The sequence below is a fragment of the Alligator mississippiensis genome, chromosome 11, assembly GCF_030867095.1.
Source record: "Alligator mississippiensis isolate rAllMis1 chromosome 11, rAllMis1, whole genome shotgun sequence".
In the NCBI taxonomy this organism is placed as follows: Eukaryota; Metazoa; Chordata; order Crocodylia; family Alligatoridae; genus Alligator; species Alligator mississippiensis.
In genome coordinates this window covers 58908710-58928170 of record NC_081834.1, presented here as the reverse complement: position 1 = coordinate 58928170, position 19461 = coordinate 58908710, and the positions used below count along the sequence as shown (strand labels likewise).

Below are 19461 nucleotides of genomic sequence, written 5' to 3'. Positions count from 1 at the left end.
AGGCCATCAGACCCTGGTCCAGCTGCCCTCCCTGGCGACTGCTGCTTCCTGCTAGTGAGGTGCTGAGCTGACCCCAGCCCTGGCTGTGTCTGCTGAAAGACTCCTTCCTCTGTGTGTGATGCAGCGGTAGGTACCGGATGGAGGACAGGGGAGAGCTGGATACCCGCAGTGATTGCTGGGGTGAGGAAGAGGGTGTCCAAACCTCACTCACCAGAACTGTAAGGTCCCCTCCAAGGGAAACAGGAGCTGTGTCCCCTCCCCAGGACCCAGAGCCCTGCCTGCCCTGCTCAGCTGCCAGGGGTCTGGCTGCATCCTGGAGAAGGCAGCAGTGCAGGGGCAGGTACTGTGAGACCTCCTGCAGCAGGATAAGCAGGGTCTGTAATGCCTCGTGACAAGTGCCCTGCCACATGCACCCACCCGAGGCTTGTCCAAAAAAGGATGTGGAGAAGTTGGAGAGAATAAATGGCTGTGGGACTGGATTTGTGAGGAGAGGCTGAGGGAACTGGGTTTATTGAGTTTGGGAAGGAGAAGACTGAGAATGGATTTGATAGGAGCCTTTACCTACCTGCAGGGTGGTTTCAAGGAGCACAAAGCTGGACTGCTCTCAGTGGCCACAGATGACAGAACAAGGAGCAATGGGCTCAAGGTCCAGCAAGGGAGGGTTAAGTTGGACGTTAAGAAAACCCCTCTCGTTAAGAGGGTGGTGAAGCACTGATACAGGTTTCTTAGAGGAAGCCTACAAACATCTTAAATTCCTTCTTACCCACACCTTGGTTGAAGATTAACAATTTTACCACAGGTGGGAATTGAGCCCACAATCCCTAGCTTAGAAAGCCAGCACCCTGTCTATTGGGGTAGCAGAGCTTCTCGGTGGCCTGCTTCCCAAAGGATGGGGTTCCCTGCCTGCACCCATGTGTTCTGAAAACATCAGTGGACAATGAATGCTTTTCTTCTGGCACTGAATAAGGACTGCCATTTACTGGGTGAGACCATAGATGCTGCATGCCCAGCCTCCCGTGTCACACGGTGCTAGACAGCGGATGCTGAAAGGCAGAGCAAACGGGGTCAGACCAGGGTATTTTGCACGGTTCCTCTTCCACTTGCAGCCTCCAGTGTTTAGGGTCTAGGACGCTGCGATTCAGAGGCTGTCTGCTCTAGAAGCAGCTCCTGGGTGGCACCATGCTGTGCTGGATGGCAACGCGCTTCTCTTCAACCCCAGAAGCCAGGTTCCTCTCCTGCTCGCTGGCCACCTGCTCCTGCTCGCCCACCTCTGCAGCTCACATGCCTCCCTCTCCTGCTCCTGCCACCTGGTGCCAAGCTGGCAGGTTGACCAGCCACTCCTCCATGACGGTGCCCAGCTGCCCAGCAGGAGGGTGCTGTCCTACGCCTGGTGCTGGTGGAGACGGTGCATTCAGAGGGTCTGGTCAGCTGTTTGAACACGCCGTGGGGTGCCCAACCCACTATGCCGTCCTGCTGCTGATTGCAATGATGCCCCGGGTGCACATGAGAACCTGTTGCAGGGCTCTGCACTTCAGTGGTGCCCCGGGCAATCCCACACTTCCCCGCCGTGTGCGTCGCTGCCTGGAGGGCTACTTCTGCCTGTGATACGAGGCCCTGACCCCCGCAGCGGAGGTGGAGGTCACTGGTGCCATCAGTGAGTTTCTCTGCACGTGACAGCAGGGGATAGCGAGGTCAGGCAGGGAGAGAAGAAGAGGGGAGGGTGAGGAGGGGATGAGAAGGGGGCCGTGTGGGGCCCCTAGAGCCAGGCCTGCAGCCAGGTGTGGGCCTGTGAGGTGGCATGGGAACCGGTGGCCACAGTGCCCCCCACCCCTCACAGCCAACCCCCATGCAAGGGGCTTACCAGCTGGGCATGGCAGGTGGTCCTGGCAGGTGGCCTTGGCGCTTGGTGGCGGGGAGGCGGTCTGGCTGCTTGCGGGGTGCTCGGTGGCAGAGGCCCACTGCCTGCCACACGGCCACTGACCCCCTCCAGGAAGGAGCTGGAGCTGGCCATGGGCCGTGTCCTCCCTGGCCTGTCCTCTGTGCTCTGGCTGTGGGGAAGATGTCAACCCGGGCACCAGCACTGGATGAGGAAGCCATGGGCAGGGAGGACACAGGCCACAGATGCTGCCGGCATGAGGGCTCTTGTCTGGGTCTTCTCTGCAGGTCTGGGCTGGTGCAGGGTCTTTGGCAGACCTCCAGTGCTTGAATAGATATGCTGCCCATGGCCTGCACCCCAAATGTCTCTGTGTGAAGTTTCGGAGGGAAGGGTGGTGACAAACATCTCAGGGAAATGGCTACAATAATTTACAACCTTTTACCACCCATGGGGGATAACGAGGGCCCTGAGTGCGCGTGTCCTCTCCTGCCCTTGGTGGGAAGGACAGGAGGACTTGCACCGAGGTGACCCCTTTGGTCCACCCTGCTCCGAAACCCCTCCTGTCCATCACCAACAGGGGCTCATCCACGCGGTATCGTGCTCTTCACGGGAACCGTCTTGGGTAGGGAATCCCCCCTGGGCGGCAGAAAATGGAAGACATTCCCAAGCCGCGCAGGGATCAGAGGGTCAGGCTGGAGCAAAAGGGCCAGCTGGGTGAACGCGGGTGCATGATAAAACACTGCGGGGTGAGACCTGCCGCGCGCAGGGCAGAGAAATCCCATTCCTGGGGAGGGTTGTTCCTTCCTGGTGCCTGTCCAGGCAGCTGCTCAGCTTGCTGCCAAGTGCCCCCTGCCCCAAGATCCCCCGAACTCCTGGGGCTTTCTAAGCCGCGCCAGGGGAAAGGCCAGACTGGGAATGGGATGACAAGGTGTGTGGGGAGCACAGTGCCCACTTGGTGTTCCCACTGCGCTGCTCCACCACAACCTCTTGCGAAGTGACTACTTTTTGAGGTAGGATGTCTGTTATGTGGGCTGGCCTGGTGTGGGCATGGCAGGTGTGGCTGCACTGGCCTGCTGCTAACATTTCCCCACTTGGCTGGAGCCCAGAGCCCCCAAAACACACATATGCCCAGGGTCTCACAGTGCACAAAATTGCCCATCTTGCACTATTTCAACAAATTGGCTCCTGGCGAAGTCAATGGCAAGACTCCTTGTAGAGGTGAGCAGAGGGACAACCAGGTCATTAGTGCTTCAGCCCTGATTTATACAAGTCATTCACAACAAGGATGGGATTCAAACCCACAGTGTAGAACACAACAGACTAGTAGTCCATTGCTTTAACCACTCGGCCACCTTATCATGATTTGCTGCAAAATTAATTTTTACACAGAACCCAGCCGTAGTTTAGCTGAAGTTTGATGACTGTAATTAAAAATATGAGAGACGATGAAATGACAGCAAAAGTATATTCAATTACTGTTGATTGCTGTAGGCTTTTAAACCAGCTTGATTATCCTATTAATCTCTGTCTACTCATTGATAGAAAACGTTTTCTTTTTTTTAATTTAACTTTATAACTTAAATTAGCCGATGGTGCGACTTGTGTTGAGTTCATACATTTCCCCTGCATGCCTCTTATGTCTTGTACTGAAACTACACACGTAAATAATTTGAATGAAGCCAAACCTTTGAAAAGACTTAAATTGTATTGTTTTGCAGGCAGAAAGATCGATGAGTTTTTGGTCTTTGGGGAGCAAAGCTGTGCTGTATTGCATGGTGATCCTGCAGTGAGGTGTATGAAAGAGAAATGCATGCAGGCTTTTTCCCTAATTTTTTAAAGCAATTATCCGATCATTCATATTCCTCATCATAGAAACATTGGCCCTCAGTCTTATCTTTCTGGTGCCTATTTCATGCGTTTGGTTACTCCTGGATTTCATATAAAGGAGAGGAGACAAAAACTCTACCGAGAGGTAACACAGTCACCGGTTACCTAAGGACTTTGGAAAGCTGAGCTTCGTTCCACCCTCTGCCACAGCCTGCCCTGCTGACCTTGGGCACATCCTTTGGTCCCTCTGTGCCTCAGTGCGCTGACCGTGAGTGGGAATGATCCTTCTCTACCTCACAGGGAGGTTGTGAAGATATATCCACCGTAGGCTGTAAGGCACGTGGGTGCAATGGTAATGGGAGTCAGATGAGCTCCTAACATACAAAAGATAAAATGTTAATCCTTCTGTCCCCAGACTTCTGCTTAAACTGAGTTTTTTCCAAGTTCGTGGTCAATGGCTGGACCCCTCATTTAAAATTTCATTCCAGCATCCAAGCTCTGTGTTAGTCAAATATAAAATCCTCTGCTCTGCTTTTATCTCTGCTCCAGCACCATCGTCACGGCAATGTGATGGCAAAGAGGACACGCGTCACAAAGCAGCCTGAGCCCGGCCTTGTTGAAGCGTAGTCGGGCAGGGACACTGGGCCAGGTCCTGCCCCCAGTGCCCCACCAGACATTGCCATGGTATTTAGGTGTCTTGGGGATCCTCTCCCTTCCTGAACCCCAAGCAATGCAGAGGGGCAGATCCTCCTCCTCCTCTCTGATGCTTTATTATCCCTCAGTTGGAGAGCAATACTAGGCAACATTGATGTATTAATGGATGCATGTTGGAGCAGGATTCAAATTAGATGCTCAAGCATCAGGAACAATGGGTTCAATCCTGTGTTGGTTCATCCAGAGGCTAGGCCCATTTGGGATGCCATGAAGGGGTTAACTCATGAACATCCCCAGTCTCAGCCTTGTTGGTGAACCAGGTCCTGCTTTGAACATCCGTACTCAGCGGTGACCCACCCGGAGACCAGAGTCTGGCGGAGAAGCCAACCCTGCTGCCCCAGAGAAACCTGCCTCTGGAAAGCAGAAACCATTGGCCATCGTCTGTGGTTGTGCCGTAGAGCAGAGAGGCAGCGCTGTACGGGCACCGGACCGAACAGCAGTGGTGCCCATCAGCTCCCAGGGATCGGTTTGTCTCTTGTCAGCAGTGCCCTGTGCAAGACCAGAAGCTGTCTGATCTACCGACGCACGAAACTCTCGGTTGAGACCTGTGTGAAAACGGGGCTGAGCAAGCCGCAGACACACTCCCAGAAGGCAATAGGAGAGGGTGGTGAAGAGATGGCAAAGATCACGTAGCAGAGGGTCCACTGGCACAGACTGTTTAAGGACACCACCCCCACAGCCTCTCGCCTGGGGAAGAAAGCAGGGACGGTGAGGAAGAAGTTGAGGACAGCGAAGAGGAAAGCAGCTTGGGCGATGAAGACAGCGCCAGTGATGATGGACACAATGACAGCGCCATCAAGTAACAAATCAAGATTAGAGACTAAGGAAAGGAAGAGAGGAACAGAGGAAGTGCAATGGTGATGGGCGGAGGGTGGGGGCATGGGTGTGCAGGAGCACGATTTCTAATTGCTGCGTGGGTGCGAGACGCTGATCTGCACCTAGAGCAGCCCATCTAAAGGAGATGCTTTGTAGTGCCCGTTGTGCTCAGCCCCTTCAGCACCAACTCTTTGAGCCCTGGTAACGCCCCCACTGCCCTTACTCTTTGGTAACTCCCCCATTGCCCTACACCCCCAGCAAGAACAAGGAGCCTCCCCTACAGCCCCGTCCTGCTTGTGCTTCCTCCACGTCACCCAGTTCCCTAAGTGCCTCAGGGCTTTGGTCACCATCGCCCGGCAAACCAAGTTTAAAGCCCTCCTCGCTAGGTTAGCCAGCTTATCTGCCAACGTGACCTTCCCTCCTGCGCCTGGTGGATCCCAAGTCTCCCTACCAATGCATCTTCTGGAACAACATCCCATAGCTGAAGAAGCCAAAGCCCTGCTGGTGACACCACCTGCAAAGCCATGCACTGCTCTGCAAAATGCGTCCACTCCCTGTAAGACCCTTCCTCTTGAGCTCAAGGATTGAGGAGAAGACTACCTGAGCTCCTCACCCTGTGTTCGTTCTGGTGCGCAGTTGTTGTTTGGTCTCCCCATGTATTTTCCATCAGGGCATTTGGTGCATTGGATGAGGTATATCACATTCCTGGAGGTGCAGCTGTGAGATCCTGGGATGCTGATGGCTCTGTTGTGGGGTGTAGTAATCGTGGGGGCGATGGAGATGTGGGGGCAGGTTTTGCATTTCTTGTCCTGGCACGGTCTGGATCCTTTTGGTGTGGTCTGGGCTTGAGGAAGTTTGCTTCTGGTGATGAAGCTGGCGAGGTTCGGTGCTTGTTTAAAGGCTAGGATGGGCAGCTCTGGGAAGATCTTTTTAAGAATAGGGTCTTTCTAGTATGGGTTGCAATTTTTTGAGGATTTTCCGTACTGGTTCGAGGGAGGGGTGATACGTCATAACCAACGGTGTGCGATTTGTGGGTGTTTTTCTTCTGTACTGCAGCAGTTCTTCACGTGGTATCCGGGTGGCTCTTTCAAACGTGCGATCTCTCTCTCTGGAGGAGTGTCCTTGCTGGGTGAAAGCCTTTTTAAGATTGGTGAGGTGGCAATCCCAGGTGCTCTCTTCAGTGCAAATGCGGTGGGATCTGAGGGCTTGGCTGTATATCACAGGTTTTTTGGTGTGTTTCGGGTGATTGCTGGTTCTGTGCAGATATGTATGTTGGTCTGTGGGTTTCTTGTATACTGTGGTCTGTATTTTACCCTTCTGGATACTGATCATCGTGTCTAGAAAGGAGATGTTGGTGCTGGAGTATTCTAGGGAAAGTCGGATGGAGGGATGGGGATTGCTGAATTTCTGGTGGAACTCAATCAGAGATTGCAGGTTTTCAGTCCAAATGATGAAGATGTCATTGATGTATCTTAAGTATAGCAAGGGTTTGATGGTGCAGTTCTTGAGGAAGTCTTCTTCCAGGTGGCTCATAAAAGGGTTGGCATACTGTGGGGCATTTTAGTGCCTATAGCTGTTCCCATCCTCTGGAGGAAGTGTTGATTATCAAAAGTGAAATTGTTGTGTGTGAGGATGAAGTGTATAAGGACAGTAATATCTTTGGTTCTGTATTCTGAGCTGTAATCTTGTTCCTGTAGATATGTACGGCAGGCTTGGATGCCATCCTGGTGTGGGATGTTGGTATATAGGCTGGTAACGTCCATGGTGGCTAGGAGGGTGTTGCTGGGAAGGTGGTCTATGTTTTTAAGTTTCTGTAGAAAGTCTGTAGTGTCTTGGACAAAACTTGCTCTGTGGGTGACAAGCGGTTTTAGGATTGATTTAACAAAACCTGATATTTCCTCAGTTGGGGTCCCATGGTTGGATATGATAGGTCTGCCAGGGTTCCCTTGTTTGTGGATTTTAGGGAGCATGTAATAAGTCCCCGGGTAGGTAGCGGAGGGATGAAGGTCTGTAGTTTTTCTTGTAGTCTTGATGGAAATGATTTGATGGTATTGTTGTTTCTTGGTGAAAAGGGGAGTAGGAACTTCTTGTAGTTCTTTGTAGTAGGTGGTGTCTCTTGGCTTCCTTTATGTAATCCTCACGGTTTAGGATGACTATGGCTCCTCCTTTATCTGCTGGTTTTATTACTGTTTGGTGGTCGGATCTTAGAGATTCTGTGGCCTTTTTCTCTAGTGGAAAGAGGCTGTTGTGGTGGCGCGTTGCTGATTATTTCATTCTTCATTCTTTCCCTGAAGCAGTCAATGTAGCGGTCAAGGTTAGGGTTTCGTCCACTGCGAGGTGTCCAATCTGATGTTTTTTTGGGCTTTTTGGCATTGATCCTTTCCTGAATGTTGTCAGAGGATGAGTTGCTGTAGGGAGTGGGTTCAGTTCGGTTGTGGAAATATTCTTTGAGGCGCAGGCGTCGGAAGAATTCTTCTAGCTCTCCACATTGAAGTATTTTATTAGGGTATTTTTCTGGACAGAAATTTAGGCCTTTAGAAAGGACAGATTTTTCAGTTTTGGTAAGCGTGTGTGTGTAGAGATTGTGTGTAGGCACTTGGCACGCTTCCCGTTAGCCTGGAGGCCAGTGTCCACACAAGTCAGGGGAGAGCTGCAACTTATAGACAGGTGCAGGCTTCAGCCTCTGCTGACGTGACCTGCGGGTCACCGTTATCTTGAGCTTTATATACATATCTCACAGATTCAGTTCATCTATATGGTGCAAATCAACCTTGGCTTGTGCTAAAGCTCACACTGCCATGGCTAATGACCTCTCTCTGCTCCTTGCAATGCAGGAGAGAGACAAGCCGTGGCGCAGAGGCGAGGGGCCCTTTCTCAGTCCCCTGCACACAAGGTGGCTGCTGACCTTGTCCCCGATCAGGAGGCTGATATCCCCCAGGATGGCGTAGAGGAAAACCAGTGCAGCTCTCTTGATGTGCATCCGCCCATGCTGAATTGCCAGAATGGTCCGCTGCAGGAACGATCTCTTTTGTTCCTCGGACAAGATCTTTCCCAGCACCTGAAAGCAAGAGGATGCAAATCTTGGCGCATCTGAGAGCCAGGCTCCATCTCTGGGGCCTGGGACCATGTCGCTCTGCACACCTGCAAGGCTCTAACCCGCCGCAGGAAGATCCCTGCGAGCTGGAGGGAAGCAGCAGGCATTTCTCCAGAGCCCAGCACGCAGCCAGCCCAAGGAGACACAGCCCCAGCCCTGCAGCTCGGCGCAGCATCCTCACCTCTCCAACTCTCGCCAGGTCCCTGTAGCACTGGACCAGGCTCCGCTCCAGTTGGCACTCGCCCAACATCTCGTCTGCCCCTCGCATGTCTCAGCCTGCAAGGAGTGGAGACACGAGGCTCTGAGCTGCCATCCTAGCTTTGGACCAGGGTTGTGGGATGCACCGTCTGCATTGTGGTCCTGTGCTTGGGATGGGTCTCCTTACCCCTCTGGTGCAGGAGGATTCGAGTGAGCCAATACAAGCTCTCCATGGCGTCGCAGCTGATGGTCTCCACTGGGTCACCGATGGACAGCCCCAGGCGCGCTGCCATGTCCCCCACCTCAGGCACATCAGGAGAGCCCTAAGCAGAGGCAGAGGACGGGGGAGCCCATGCCTGTCCTACCTTCCCAAACCTGCAGCTTCCCGAAGCCCACCTGCTGCTCTTTCCATCTCCCCCCACCACCATTACAAAGCAGGAGGGGGCCAGAGATCATAGTGCCAGGGAATGAAATCCTTCTCTTCCCACAGGGACCTGGAGCCCAGGCACTGGCACAGGACCCCAGAACGAGTCCCCGTGCCTGCTGCTCCAGGGCTACAAAGGCCCCAAGACCCCGGGGGACGGGGACAGTGTGCCCGAAGCAGGCCATGGAAAAGAGAGCCCAAAAAGAGAGCCGGGGGCACCGGTGAGACAGAAGCAGAGCCCTGGAGTGAGGCTCAGTCCCCAGCTCTGACTCCTCTCTCCCAGGAGGGTCCTGACAACCGCAGGGGACCAGGACCCTGGGTCGGGGCTCACTGACCTCAAATTGTGGGAGCAGGAGGGCAGCAAAGGACATGAGGGTGGTGCTTGCCCTCATGCCCAGGGCTCGGTGCTGGGCATCCACCGCCTCCATCCAGAAGGTGAATTGCTGTGGCAGGAAGGCATCAAGATCAGCGGCCACATGCCCCTGCTGTACAGACCAGCCCTGTCTGCCGCCTCCTCACGGCCGAGGCTTTGAGCTGGGGCTTCAGCCTCTGCCTTAGGTCTCCAAAGGTGTTGAGACAGGCTCGTGCAGGTCACGGGGATGGAGGCCGGCCGTCCCTGAGCTCAGCCGCTCTGCATCCTGCTCACCTCCCACAAGAAATTCAGCCTGTCCAGACTGGGGGCGCTGGACAGCAGGCACCACAGCAGGCCCTCCAGGTTGCCTATGTGCATCCTCTGCATGGCCAGGAGGGGAAGGGAGAGCCCAGGTTCAGTACCAGGCAGCTTGTGCCCGCACCTGCCAGGGGCTGGTTTGTGGGACAGGGCAGTGCCAGGGGGACCTACCAGGTTGCTGATGTCGTCGTGCTCTACGGCCTCAAAAGTTTTGCAAGCTGCAGCTCGGAGGAGGCGCGACTGCAGGAAGGGGGCCAGGCACATCTCCCGGTTGCTGGCAGGAGAGAAGAGCCTGTGTGACACTGAGCTGTGCAGGGCAGGCGTGGCACTGGGCTTGGCAGGAAAGAGCCAGGAAACCTGGGCCTGAGCAGCAGAGATCCCCCTGGCCCATGGCAGAGCTAGGCTAGTCGGGCAGAGGTCCTAGTACCTGAGGCACCGGATGGCAGCTATGATGTCTGGGGTGGCATTTGCTTGATCTTCCTCCCTGGAGACATCCTCCATCAGCTCCTGTGAGACCCAAAGAGAAGGGCGAGGTTAGGGCAGCACAGCCACAGCCCCATCCCGCACAGGAGACCACCCAGTGCTCCAGGCGCAGGCACCAGGATCCGCCCGCCCCATCGGGGTGCCCCACACTCAGGGAGGAGCTTGGCAGTGTCTGTGGCAGGAGGGGACCCAGGTGGGGCTTCACAAATACACCCACCCCTAGCACTGCCCGCGGGCGAGCGTCTCCCCTTGGCAGCTCCGGGTCAGCGGGATGGGCTCCCCCGGGGAGGGAACAGAGGACTGAACGGGTTTCCTACCTTCCCGCGGTCCTGGAGGCGCTGGGTGACACTGAGCGCAGCTTCCTCCAGGGTCTCCTGATCTTCCCTCTCCTGGTCTTCCTCGTCCTGCATCTTCTTTGTGGCCGGACTGGGACTTATCACACCAGGAAGGAAAGTGGGGGGTGAGTCCTTTGCCCCCGAGGGAAAGACACGTGCGGTGTGGGGGGCAGAGATGGGGCCGTGCTCCCCTTGCCAGCCAAGGGCCCCCCATCTGCAGAAATCTCCCAGGCCCCTCTCCATCCCGCTCCTCCGCCCCCGCAACCTCACGGCCCCCATGGCTGAGAACACACTGGACTGCCTCGCTGCCCTGGGAGGTCCCTGTGCCCCCACAAGTGATCCTGCCTCCCCCATCACCCACCCCCACCAAGGCCACCCCACGCACGGGGACCTGGAGGTCGTGCGGCTCAGCCCCCTCGCCTTGGCCCGGATACCCCTGCCCAGCCCTGCTCAGGGTCTGCCTTGCCCCCCGGAGCGAATGGCCCTGAGACTGGGTGGCCCCAGCGCGGCTCCTCACTGGTGCAGCTGGCACCAGGGGCTGGGGGGCTCGTGGACCCCAGGGAGCCGTGTGGGTCCGCGGAGGAGGAGCTGCAGCTCAGGCTGGGGCTGGGGCTGGTGTAGGACAGGCTCAGGTCCTGCCCCAGGGAGGCTGGGCCCTCCTCCGCGCCTCTGCAGGGGCTGCCTCCTGCCGGGGGGCCGCAGGGCCGGGCTCCAGGCTGCTCCATGCCACGGGCGGGGGGCTGCACGGCTCTTGTGCCCGGCGCTCCTCTCCGGGCTCCCGCCTGCCCAGGCGCACCCAGGGCCACCTCCACTTGCACCTGGAGGTGGTGGGCTGCTGCAAATGCTCTTCTTTGGTGCTGGCACGTGCTGGTTTTTTTACGCCAGCACACGGGGCACAGCCACGTCCTCGCCTTGATGGGCCCCTCCTCTTCATGGCCGGGGGGGGCCCAGATGTTCCTGCCCAGGCCCCCCGCTGTGATCTGCTGGCACGAAGCACACCTTGGTGGTCCTCCTGCTCAGCACCCACCTCAGCCTGTCCATCCTGGCACCGAGCAGGAGCAGTCATCAGCTGGGCTTCAAGGCACCCCTGTACACCCTTCTGCCCCCGAGCCTCCTGCTCTCCAGGAGACAGGCCGGTGTCCCTGGGGATGCCCCCATGCCGCCAGCCTCCTGATCACTTAGGGATCATGGGCAGGGAAAGCCCTGGGCTCAGGGGCAATGACCAGCAGGCAGCTGGTTTGGACACAGCTCCCTGCTCCGGCCCCTGACCTCTGGCTCCACATGCCTGGCTCAGGGCTGAAGCCCCTGGGAGTCCAGGCAGCTCCTGGGATAAAACCCAGGGCTGGGATTGGGGAGTGCCGGGCAGAGAAGGGCAGGGACCCCTTCCCTGGGACCTGTGGGTGCCCGTCAGCGCCGCAGCTTTGGGCTCCCTGCCCGCTCCGGCCGGGCAGCGCGGGCTGAGCTGGGAGGGCTGGGAGCTCCTGTACCTGGGGATGTTTCCAACCCCGTGGAGTGGGTGTGAGAGCATCAGGGCCGTGGTCACCACCTTGGATCGGGGCGGACTTTCCTCCCCTTTCTGCAGTCCCCTGCACAGACATGGGACGCCCCCGCAGCACTGCTGTCCCCTCACCTGCCCGGGGGATGGAGCGCTGCTGGGCGGGCGCTCAAAGGCCCTCGGGATGCCGCGCACTCCTCCTCCAGCTCCGGTACTGAGGCCGCCTGCCTCGCCTCTGGGGAACGTCCCTCGCCGCCGGGATCCACGGTCGCTGCCTTCGCCAGGCGATGACGCCTGCCCCTGCAAGGGACTAGAGCATCCTCTTTGAAGCTATCTCTTCGTATACGCTCTTCCCCTGTAACAACTCTGCACCTCTCCTCCCTCCTACCCCTTTCCCCCTCTTTTTGTCCACTCCAGGAGTCCTGTCCCCCCACACCTTCCCTTCAGGCCCTTTTCTGCCATTAAAGGAAACTCTAATCGCCCTCCGGCACGTTTTTTCCACCTCTGGACTGCTCTTGCCTTCTCCCTGGACCTTGTTTCCATGCCTTTCGTGACCCAGGACAGCCGACTGCCCTGCTCTGCACCAGCAAAAACCGTGCCGCTAGATCTAATGTAAGAGGAACCCGTGTTTTAATCCACACTGGCTGTGCACCGCACTCCAGCCATCCTGGCAGGGACGGCAACCCGGGCCCGGTTTTGAAGCCCTGCAACACCTGTGCAGGAAAAGCTGGCCTGAAGAGGCGATAAAAGACACACAAGGTTAGAGCGCAAACATTTCTTACCACGGCCTGGGCAGGGGATGGCCCCAGAGCCCGCCCGGCTCCTGCCTCCTACACACAGCGCTGGCAGGGAGCATTACGCAGCCCCTCGCTCCCAAGGCAGGTCTTGTCAGCTCCGTCTCCGTTCTGCACTTCTCTCCAAACGCAGCCACAAGCCTGGAGGCAGAAGAGCCCCTCGCTCCCCTCCCAGACCTCCCGCTGCCGCAGCCTCTGGCGGCACTGCCGAAGGACCTCATCCTTACCTGCTCCCTGCTGGGTGAGAGAGCAAAGAGCGAAGTCCTCCCCGACCCCGGGTCTCCCATCGCTCTCTACACGGTGCGTGTCGATCACTAAAAGAAAGAAGATGGCAATTTGAAATTGCACAAAATACTTGTGCCTCTGGACTGTGATTTCAACAACAGAATGAATCCTCAGGTGTTGGGAGCGATCCGGGTTTGTGCTTCAATCCTGTGCTGCTTGAAAAGAGGTGAAACCCCAGGTCCAGGTGCCTTCGGTGCGGCCGCTCGGCCGGGCACGGCTCCGTTTCCTCGCTCCGGGCTTTACACAGGAACAAACCACCCCCGAGAGAAAGGCACTGGCCAGGTGCCCACTCCTGGCTCGTCACAACCTGCAGGATCGGGCACCACTGCCCTTCCTGGACAGGTGCTGTCATGAGGCTTCTCCGGCTCTGTGTCCTCAGCGCGATGGAGCAACCGCTCAGTGGGCTGTGGGGGGCATTTTGCCTCAGGGCTTTTGCCGGTTGCCATTTGGGGCCAGGAAGGAATTGTCCCCCAATCATCGATGGAAATCGCTTCTTTCTGGGGGGTTTTGCTGTCCTCTGAAGCACCGGGGCATCGTCAGACCATCCCGGCCCCTGTGGGCTTAGCAGCCTGCCTCGGCGCTCCCCCTGAAGGGACAATCCTTTGTGGGCCAAGGGGGAGAGAGAAAAGCAAAGGCACCGTGTGTGATCTAGACCCTAGACCAGGGGTAGCCAACGCTTTTTGGCCAGAGTGCCGCAACCCCGCATTGTCTGCCCTGCGCGGTGCTGCAGTGCCGCATGCCACAAAAGCAGACCTGGGGCGGAGGGGTGCGCGGCAGGACGCGCTGCGTATTGAATACTAGCAGCACTCATTAATGCGCTTCACTGTCTTACAGTCCTAGCAAGCTGGCACCAGGCGGGGAGCAGGTGCCCCAGGCCACAGCGGGACCCACAGCCCCGGCGGGGATGGGGTGCAGCCGGCCGCGCAGCCCCGCGGGGACGGGGCGCAGCCCCCCTGGCCGCCAAGGGCCGCTGCCTGGCTGGGCAGGCCCGGGCCCGGGGAGCGCCCTGCTCGGGCTCTGCGTGCAGGGCCAGCGGGAGCCGCAGGCTGGGCATGCGGGGAGGCCGAGCCCGGAGAGGGGAGCCCCCCGAGCCCGGCGTGCTCCCCTCCCACGTGCGCAGGGGGCTGTGGCCGCCGCCGAGGAGTGCGCGGGTGCCCCGGCCCCGCCACGGGCACCCCCGCCGCAGCCCCGCATCCCGCCCCGGGCGGAGGGAGAGAGAAGATGCCCTCCAGGTATGAAACAAACCATTGGTTAAAAACATGCCAGCCTCCGGGCACCAGTGCGGACAAGGGATGGGCACCACGTGGCAGGGAGTGTGCGGCTGTCACCAAGTCGGGCCCGAGGTCCCAGAGCCAGAGCAGGGCACCGGCAAGGCAAAGGACGCCCGACAAAGATGGGCAAGGGGACGGAGACCCTCGGCTTTGAGAAGAGAAGGCCCCCGGCCTGACTGAGGGAAAAAACAGCATCGGAGAAGTGGGGACTTGGCCGTGTTGCCCAGCATGGACACTGGAGTAAGGCACAGGTGCGCAGGGAGAAGAGCATTAAGACCAAGGCACAGATGAAGAGCCAGCTAGCAAAGGGCATACAAGGAAACAAAACGGCATCCTACAGGGATGCTACAGAGAAAACCGAAGGTGCAGCTCCCTCTTCTCTTGGGAAGTGGGCTCTAGTCACGGAGAAGGAGGACAAGGCGTCTGTACCTCGGCTGTCAGAATAAAGGGCTGTTCTCAGCTGAAGACAGCAGCTGGCGCAGGGCCGGGGGGGAAGTAAGCAGCCCAGAGTACAGGAGTATGGTTTTAGAGATGGCTTACTTGGAGATCATGGCGGCATGGACCGCATCTACAGCATCACTCCAGCGTGACCATAAGCTATGTAAAGAAATGTAGCACCTCGAGTCAGATCACTTCTCTTTATTTGAGGGAATCCCAGGGGAACTCAGACTAAATCCGATTCTCTGTCCCTGCTGCACCGCCTTTTCCTTCAGCGTGGCCGGAGAGTGGGGACCAGGTATCCGAGCAAAGCGTCTCACCAGGGAAGGTGGGCCCAGACTTAAGGGTGGCGGAAACTATTATTTGGGGAGGCCGAGCCCCACTTGCCCACCCTCGCTCCCTCCAGTAGTGCCATTGCACGGCCAGTGTGCACTGTTGCTGCACGTGGCGGCGGAGGAGCGGCACCAGGTGCTGCGGGCGGCCGGCGCTGTGGCGCTGCTGTCGCTGGCCGCTGCCAAACGCTTGCGGGGGCTAAGCCCCCTTAGTCCTGGCCCTCCGCCGCCCGTGGGTGCAGCACACAGAGCTGGCAGACGCTCCCCTGCTCCGGTGACAGGTGTTGACACCAGGGAAGCGCAGGCTCCCAAGGGACCTCCAGGGTCGTCCAGTCTGCCCCCTGCGCAGATGCAAGATTTGCTCTTCCTCAGCTGTCCCAGCGAGATCCCGCTCCAGACTCTTCCTTGACAACCTGCAGCGAAGGAGGTGCCACGACTTCCCTAGGCAGCGTGTTGCACTGCTGCTCTAGCACTCGGGAAGGGTTTCTTTGGAGAATGACTCGAGATCTCCTTGGCTGCAGCGTGAAGCCGCTGCCGCGTGTCCTGCCTTGTGTGGGGAAGGGCAGCGGTTTTTTCTCCACTTTCTTCACGGCAGCTTTACTTATACTCAAAAAATGCTCTTGTGTCATCCCGTCATCCGCTTGTCCCTAGACCAGCGATTCTCGGGGTTTCCCAGCACCCCGGGGTGCCTTGCGCTCCTTTTAGGGGGGCAGGGGTCCCACACAACGTTAGCACTGCTGGCTTTACAACCCTGAGTCCGAGACGGGCCCAGAGATTTCAGGTAGAAATCCAGAGTTGTGGTTTTTCTTCTTTTCATGGTTTTTCAGCAAGCAAAAAAGACAAAAAGAATGAAAACTAAGAGCTGGGATTTCCCAAGTGAAGCTGACTGGAAACGTTGATTTGAAAAGACCAAAACCTTTTGCAGGAATGTGGTGTTGTTCGTTGTTTTTTAGTTTTGTTTTTTAAGAAAGAAAGTGACTTTAAAAAGCTGAAACGTCCCTTTTCAACAGCACAAGGATGAAATGTTTCTAACTGGTTTTGGTGGCGGTTGTTCAGACTAGCTGTTCATGTAGAAATGCGGTGCCTTATCATCTAAAAACAAACTGAAAATGGTTAAAATCAAAATGAATTGTTGCAAATATTCATTATTTCCTCTTTGCCAACTGATGTTTGCCTTCACAAAAGTGTTTAAAATTTTAAACCGTCACCCTGAGTGCGGAGCAGGAAATCATGGCGGTTTTGTGCTGTAGGAATCCCATTTCTTCACGAGCTCTGCCGTGCAGACCCGGGTGAGGGCAGACACGTCCTGCAGGTGCTGGGTCGGTGTGGACGGACGTATCAGGCAGGCGGGGCAGCATGTCTCTACTCCATTGTTAGCTGCGGAGACAGCCGTGTTTAGTGGGCAGGCACAGGCCAGGGTGCCCCATGGCTCAGATGGTTTTGGTGCAACAAGCTCTGCTTACCTACTGCTCACAACCATTTCTGGGTAGGTCAAACAAATGCTTTTTTTAGCTGGAAAGGAGATTTTAAGGAAATGGCAATGGCAGAGGAGGGCCACCGCAGGGGGAGCAGGGGCTCTCCCTCACCCCGCCAATTCAGCTAGCACTGCCTGAAGGTAGAGCAAGCCTCCTGTCACTACAGCGTGGTATCAGAGCAAGGTAAGGTTGGAAGGGGCCGCAGGAGGTGGTGCAGTTTAGCCAAGGGCAGATTGGGGTGGGGGTGGTAGCAGGGGCAGCCGTGCGGTCGCACCCCATGGATCTGAGCTCCCCACCTCGTCCGTGCCGGCTCCTGCCCGAGCTGTGCGTGTGCAGGGACCCTCTGCGCTCCCAGCTGATGGCTGCAGCTCTGGCAGGAGCCGCCGCTGTCACAGCGCTCCGGCGCTCGGGGTATGGGCACTGCTGCTGTCCGCCCTCGCCCTCCACCCCCTCCCCGCCAGCCCCTGGATTCAGCACCAGAGGAGGCAACAGGGCGAGCAGCAGCATGAAAGCAGCTGCTCTGGCTGGGAGTTGCACTGATCAACTGGGGAGCTCAAGCTGGTCGGTGGGCACAGGTGGCAGAGCCAGGCAGGGCTGTGGCTGCGTCCCTCATCGCCCTCCTGCTGGATCCACCGCTGAGTCCAACCCTGCTCAGAGCCGGATCCAAGCACCCTACACAAGTGCTACTTCAGTCTATGCCTAAGCCACACAACGACCCTGTCACACCACTGCAAGGCATATTGCCCCTAAACATGAAAAATGCCCTCACCTGCCACAGGTAGAACAGGGGGGCGAGGGTGCTGCCAATGCCTGGCTGGTGCAAGGGTTGCTCACGTACCCTCAAGAGATCCAAGGAAGAGAGCTCTGCCCTTCCCTCGAGACGGCAGCAAAATGCCCTCAGTCCATCCCCGTCTGGCCACGTTGTAAAAGCTCTTCTGAGCCCAAATGCAGGATGAGTCTGACCCTGAATGGAGGGCAGACCTCTCCCCAGGAAGGCCGAGGCTTTAGCCCTCGCTGCAGCACTGGCACCCCCGGCACCAACCTCGCCTTGGGGGCAGCCCCACCCAGTGCTCGCGGGGAAGGTGAGGAAACCCGGACACCTGTAGCGACAGGAGGGGAAAACATCTCTTCCTGGCGCCGCGGGGCACCGGCAAAGCCCAGGAGCAGGGGCACACACGAACCTGCTCAGTGTGCACCGCAGCCTGGGCACAGCAAACACAACCGCGCTTCACACCGGCCGCAGAGCCAGGGCTGCCCCGGCCCCTTCCCTCGTCCTGCCCCACGGAGCTGGGTGCGGGGCTCCGCTTCCTCCTCTGCCCCAGCGCGGCCGAGCACTGGGCTGGCACGTCGCCCCCACTGGGAGCCTGCAGCAGGGGCAGGAGCTTGCTGCCCCGCGCCCGCTCGCCCAGCTCAGAGCCAGCCTTTCTCCGCGCGGCTCCCCTTGAGCACGCAGCGGCGCGGGGCGCGGGCGCGGGCGGGGGAGCGGCACCACGGACACGCGCTGTGCGTGGCCGACAGACGGGGCTGGTGGAGGGAGACTCCCCGCCCTCAGCGCCCGCCCGGGGGCCGCAGTGCCGGGGCTGCGGGGCAGGACGGGGCAGGAGCCGGCCGGGGGCTGTGGCGGCCGCCCCGCGCTGCCCCGGCTCTCACTGCGAAGCGAGCGGCGTTGCGGCCCCGCGTGCGGGAAGCGGGGCTCGGAGCAGGGAGCCCTTCGCCGGCTCTCGCAGCGCCCAGGACCTGCTGCAGGCTGCCCGGCCCGGCCCTGCCCCGGGTCCGGGCTGGGGGGAGCGGGCGGGGGTGTTTGCCCATCCCCTCCTCGGTCTGTGCCAGGCTGGAGGGCTGGCAGTGGGAGTGGGCTCCCTGCAGTGCCCGGCTGGCCAGGGGCGAGGCTGGTCCCTGCAGGCCTCTGCCTGCCTTTTCCAGTTCAAAACAGACCCCAGCCCACTTGCTTCCCTCGGTTCAGTCCGGGCAGTTTAGGGAAAGCGGGGACGTTGAATCCACCCAGCCTCAGGCTTTCGGATGGTGTCCAAGGAGGCAGCAGCAGGAGAGGTCCCGGCCAGGGCCCGGGCAGCCCCTGGACTCGAGGGAAAACGTCTGTGTGACACCTCCCGGGCAACACGGAGCTGCCAGCAGTGTCCTGGCTTCTGGAGCCAGGCTGAGGAAGCACCTGCTCCCGGTCCTGCAGCTCTGCAGCACATCCCATGGGGAGAGGCTTGCAGTTGGGGCGCCTCCAGCAGGTGAGTATCGGGATCGGGGTTTTGCATTTCCCACCGAAAAGGGAGTAAAACACAGATTTTCCCCCCTATACCTGAGGAAAACACGGATTTCTCACTTTAATGGAGAAACCCATGGATCGTGCATGTTTGCAAAGAGCTCTCTGCAGGCTGACAGACTTCAGGCCCTCAAGAGGGTTGTGGTGGGGACCAGGAGGAGGGCGGTCAGGAAGGGGCACTAGGTGCATGTCTCCAGGGCAGCGCAGAGCTCCCAGAAGCAGAGAGCTTTCCTGCACAGCCCTGCTTTGTCCTGAAGCATCAGGTCACACCGATCAGACTGCAGGCCCCAGGGGAGGGCAGCAGGGCAGGAGCCCAGGCCCACAGCCCACAGTGCACCCACCCCTGTTTCACACAGATCTGAGAGGTGTGGTTCCCTCTTGCCCCTCAGGAATACGCTTAGTGGCGGGGAGCTGGTTTCACCCCCAGCCGAGCCCCCAGCAGGTAGGCAGCAGTTGTGGGGGGAGCCGGGCTCTGCTTTGCTGCAGCCACTGCCTCCTGCAGCCTCCACGCTGCCTGCAGTGGCTTGCTTGAGCAAGGATTAACCCACGCAGCTGCCTCAGTGACCGGATTGAACCTTTAGGAAAGCTGATTTCAATGAACTCAGGCATTTAGACAAGGATGCACTGCAGAGTAGGAGTTTTGAAGAGATGGGAGCCCAAGA

General features: G+C 58.2%; 1 protein-coding gene across 6 annotated transcripts; it reads right to left on the bottom strand.

Annotated features, from left to right (window-relative positions):
* Positions 1-3562: 3562 nt before the first annotated feature.
* LOC132244140 (maestro heat-like repeat-containing protein family member 7) lies at positions 3563-17868 on the bottom strand. 6 transcript variants are annotated; one of them, XM_059715173.1, is made up of 11 exons: positions 17366-17868; positions 12715-16429; positions 12068-12539; positions 10955-11479; positions 10420-10534; positions 10047-10126; positions 9791-9893; positions 9596-9682; positions 9285-9392; positions 8509-8603; positions 3563-8291 (listed from the first exon to the last, which is right to left on the bottom strand). In XM_059715173.1, exons 5-11 carry the CDS (start codon positions 10510-10512, stop codon positions 8150-8152), a joined length of 708 nt encoding a protein of 235 aa, XP_059571156.1. In that variant the 5' UTR covers positions 10513-10534; positions 10955-11479; positions 12068-12539; positions 12715-16429; positions 17366-17868; the 3' UTR covers positions 3563-8149. The 6 variants fall into 6 exon arrangements, with proteins under 6 accessions (XP_059571156.1, XP_059571155.1, XP_059571157.1 ...); XM_059715172.1 differs by having other exon boundaries at positions 12068-16429; XM_059715175.1 differs by lacking the exon at positions 3563-8291 and adding an exon at positions 8713-8848 and having other exon boundaries at positions 8514-8603; positions 12068-16429.
* Between the last annotated feature and the right edge of the window lie 1593 nt (positions 17869-19461).

What these genes read in the sequence shown, in the direction of transcription:
- LOC132244140 (XM_059715172.1), bottom strand. Translation starts at nt 10,512, where the DNA reads ATGCAGGACGAGGAAGACCAGGAGAGGGAAGATCAGGAGACCCTGGAG. An exon ending in ACGACGACATCAGCAACCTG is followed by an intron (nt 9,683 to 9,790) that starts GTAGGTCCCCCT and finishes CTGGCCATGCAG; the next exon opens with AGGATGCACATAGGCAACCT. An exon ending in TCCTGCTCCCACAATTTGAG is followed by an intron (nt 8,604 to 9,284) that starts GTCAGTGAGCCC and finishes CACTCCTTGCAG; the next exon opens with GCTGAGACATGCGAGGGGCA.